General features: G+C 43.4%; 2 protein-coding genes across 2 annotated transcripts in view; one reads left to right on the top strand and one right to left on the bottom strand.

The window, feature by feature from the left end:
• Window positions 1–3,673, top strand: part of LOC119581896 (mucin-5AC-like) — a 6,477-nt gene extending 2,804 nt beyond the window's left edge. Inside the window, exons 2-3 of the mRNA XM_037930058.1 lie at window positions 922–1,047; window positions 1,163–3,673. Of these exons, the coding sequence (XP_037785986.1) occupies window positions 922–1,047; window positions 1,163–2,863 (1,827 nt within the window). The 3' untranslated portion in view covers window positions 2,864–3,673. The remainder of the gene's footprint in view (window positions 1–921; window positions 1,048–1,162) is intronic.
• Window positions 1–4,017, bottom strand: part of LOC119581895 (serine/threonine-protein kinase PLK1-like) — a 62,121-nt gene that overhangs the window by 5,995 nt on the left and 52,109 nt on the right. The gene's annotated exons all lie outside the window — the stretch shown is intronic.

Raw genomic sequence — 4,017 nt, forward strand, 5'->3', positions numbered from 1 at the left:
CATTCCAGCTAACACCAAGCTGCGAAATGATTCCAGTCAATTGGGAATGGAACTGACATTCCACCGGACTACTTTTTGCAACTGGTCGACTACTTACTTCACTTACCTGTGTGCGTGTTTATGTTCAGGTTAGAGGACAATGCACACTGTTATATCGTAGAAAGTAAGATATCAATATCATGACGTTTTCTAACTTTTTTTTTCATCAAATATCATCAAATAAAAATATGCTTGTTATGATATAAAGAGCTGTACTATTTCCCACTTTCAATACAGTTTTTTTGTTGTATTGCATACCAATTTCTTTCCTAAATTTGTGATATATTGTAAGTTAAATATGTCAGTAGTTTAGAAGTATATTCAGCTGCGTAGCATTACAAACCAACTTCTTCCCTAAATTTGTAGCATATTGTAATTTAGATATATTAATAAGTTTGCGGTACATTCCCATATTTTAATCTCTATAAGGACTATTCTTTCATTTTCGGATAGCGTTAAATGTCATTTAGTCTTCATATTCTGTGAAATCCGTTTCCACTAATCAAGAACCATTCACTTTTATAATATTCCAGTATTCTTGCATTACCCAAGCTTGAGTCTACAGACTCAATGCAGGTATTTATAGTTACATCTATAGTACCTTTGTATTCCACGGAGCTTTATGATAACTTAAATGCATTGATACTGTGAAATGCCATCACTATCGAAATACTCATAATTTCCTCATTTCTGTTTATTCACAATATGATGATGAATGATAGATTGAGTAGACGTATATAACTCACTTGACACAATTGATGATGTATAGATACTTGCAGGTTAGATTTACTCAATATACAACATTTAGAAGCAAAAAGTGGTGAGAGATACTATCGTCATAGATTATTTTTTTCTAACCTAATTATTATCTTCCTGCAACAGGAGAGTGACATGTTCACTAGAATGCTTTTGTGGATGATGACTATGATGGTGGCGGGCGCGACGGGCTTCTCCAATGTGGCCGGGCCCCCCGTGCATGAGGATCTTCTGCCCGGTGGCGTCCAGCAGGCAAGTCCCGTCATATAACTTAAACAAAGGTGTGGTGTGTGTTCGTCACATCTTTTTTCGCTTTTTTCCTCCATGTAAAGACTGTAGAGACACTATACAAGAACTATCTTTGCAGGTCTCGGTGCTGAACGTTCGCTCGCTACTGGACCTTCCTTTCTTCAGCTCCCCAGATTCCCAGGTATTCCTGGTTCATCCGGCGGGTTTCGCATCCCGGGACTCGAACCAGCGCCCGTCGGCCTCCCCTTCCAGCCGTGCTTCTTCGTCTCACATCACCCCGGCTGTGCTCGTGGCATCTAATGTACCATCGCATGTGTCATCTGGGGCGCAGCCTCGTGTATCGTCTGCAATGTTGCCAAACATGTTATCTGATATATCATCTAATCCGATAATCGACGAGACAGTAGATCCTTCCATTGTCCTGCGAAATCAACCTCGAGCACCTGTACCAAATACCTTAACCCCAATACCTGTCATTCCCGAGACCCTGACCCACACAACTCCCCGGCCCTCAATCGACACATCTAGCTTGAGTTCGACCGCAGTTGCCATTCCTCAGCCTTCAATTCCCGTATCCGAATCTCAGGCTCCGTCCACTACACCTCATGCCTTACCTGCCACGTCACAGTCCACATTGGCATCCCTCTCCTCACAAATCGCAAACTCTATTCCTCAGCATCAGTCGTCGGCATCCGACGCCTCTATCTCCACGTCTTTTGACGTTCCACTAACTCCCCAATTACCAGCATCTTCTTTACCCCCATCTGTCCCAGAACATAGCACATCTCATCAACAAAATGATGTCTCGCTTAACCCACCTACCGAAGCCCAGCTGGCACTTCCAGGCAGCTCAGTTCCCTCTCTTGTTGATCCCCTCGCTCAAGAAAAGGAATTTATTCACCAGCCTGTAATACCCACTCCCCATCTTCTCCCTTCAACTTCCCTCCCCCCTCTGCCTTCTCAGTCATCTCCTTTGCCATCGTTGTCAGTAAATACTGCATCATCTTCTCAGGTTTCTCAGTCTCAAGAACTCGCCTCCACACCGGCCAGCTCTGCTTTTCCAGCGGTCTCTAGTAACCGCATCCTTCAAGTTGATCAGGACCAGTCCGTTAACGCTTTGCCGTCGAGTACTTCGCTTCCGCTTTTCTTGGGGCATCTCGAGATCGCACAGACTCAGTCCTCATTTTCTCCCTCCATTACCCAACAGTCTCTGCCTCAGGAAACGTTTCTTGATTCGCCTCCTGTGGCATCCGCGGCTCCGCCTGTCTCCACAGTTACTGGTTCAGTGACGCCAACGATTCTAGATAACGAGATAGCCACGATGCCCGAAGGATTAGCTGCAAGACATCCAGTGCGCCTGATCATGCCAGGGGCTGAGGAGGTCACTGCGCGTCGTTTGGCAACACAAGCTCGCCGCGCCTCGATGCAACGGTCAACCACTGTGGAAACCTCGTCCGCGACTTCCACTACCGTCGCGCAGAAAACCACACCTACAACTTTCTTTTCGTCCACTACTCCAGGAACGATCCCGTCATCAAGCACTACATCAGTTACCGCAACACCTGCGTCGGCACCCACAACGCCACCTTCTGTAGCCTTTACACCATCAACGGTAGGCACACCACAGGCTCCTCCGGATACTCCCCAGACGGCACCGCCGAGCACGGGTAGAATTACTTCCCTGGACCCTCTGACGTCACTTTTCCTCAGCGTATCCAGATCAGCTGTGCAAAATGTTGAATCTGCTGCTTTCTCCCATTTCCACGACCAACGCCCCGCCGCACCACCCGTGACACAAGGCACGCCCGAAGTCCCTTAGGAAGGCAATACATTGCAATTACGTGTCTTTGCGTGCTGATAAGGGGCATTTGTGATATGATAGGCACATAGCATTCATGGCAAAGGCGACTTGATGTGAGTGTATGTAACCATCAGGAACATGGATCACATTTTTTGCAACAAATAAGCTACACTTTTAGCAGGTTTTGATCCCCGTCCACACGAGCGACCAGTGACCGCCCGGAAAGCAGCCTCACTTGATGGTGACTTCAAAAAAATTGATGTTTGACTCAAGCTGCAGAGGAAATAGACAGGTGGCTACATCATGTTGCACAAGGTTACCGTGACAGTTCTATAAAACTAGATTCCTTTTCAGGCAGATACTTCTTGGAATTTCACCAGAAGTTATTATAATAGATTCATTACTGTGAAAGGTGCCTGCTGGTGTGAATGACTTGTCACTGAGAGGCCCGATATATGGGCACGAACTCAGGAATGATGCAAGCATGCAAACAAATTACACTACTTTGAAATACTGTATATAACTCTGAAGTGCCTTATTTCAGTAAATCTGTTGACAAAATTCGAGGTGTTGATTATGGAAAAAAATCACTACCTGAACCAACATTTTCACAGAAGAGAATGTACGATGTTTCCAAAAAATACAATTAAAATCACGAAAGTGTTCTGGATTTATGTTATTTCATGAATAGGGATCCATATGAAATCCTTATAAAATCAGCTACTTTAGATAGAATAAATCAGTTATTTAAGTAGTTTGTTAGGATTCTGAAAGTATTATAGGGCATAGTGCTCACTTCATGAACATTTCATTACTCTATATTACATATTAAAGGTAAAGATAAAGTATTGAATCAAAATGTAAAAGTAAAACAGAATTGCTGAGTGTAACTGCAAGGTAATGAAATCAAGTCTTCACATATTGATAGTTTGACCTTTGTTTGCATAAAGGATTATAAATTGTTTTAGATATTTACAAATTCTCTGTCGAGTCTTTGACATTACTCATGTTTGCAAAGTGATGTCAACATGGCATAAATGATGGCAAGAAATAACATCAGTAAAAACAACTGAAGGTGGCATTGTAGGAAGCATTCAGTGAACTTTTAATACTTTCACATTCCTTTTGGACCAGTTTGAGTAGATTATAGAACTGTTTTTCCAGTTAATGAA

Source organism: Penaeus monodon, chromosome 15 (genome assembly GCF_015228065.2).
Source record: "Penaeus monodon isolate SGIC_2016 chromosome 15, NSTDA_Pmon_1, whole genome shotgun sequence".
In the NCBI taxonomy this organism is placed as follows: Eukaryota; Metazoa; Arthropoda; class Malacostraca; order Decapoda; family Penaeidae; genus Penaeus; species Penaeus monodon.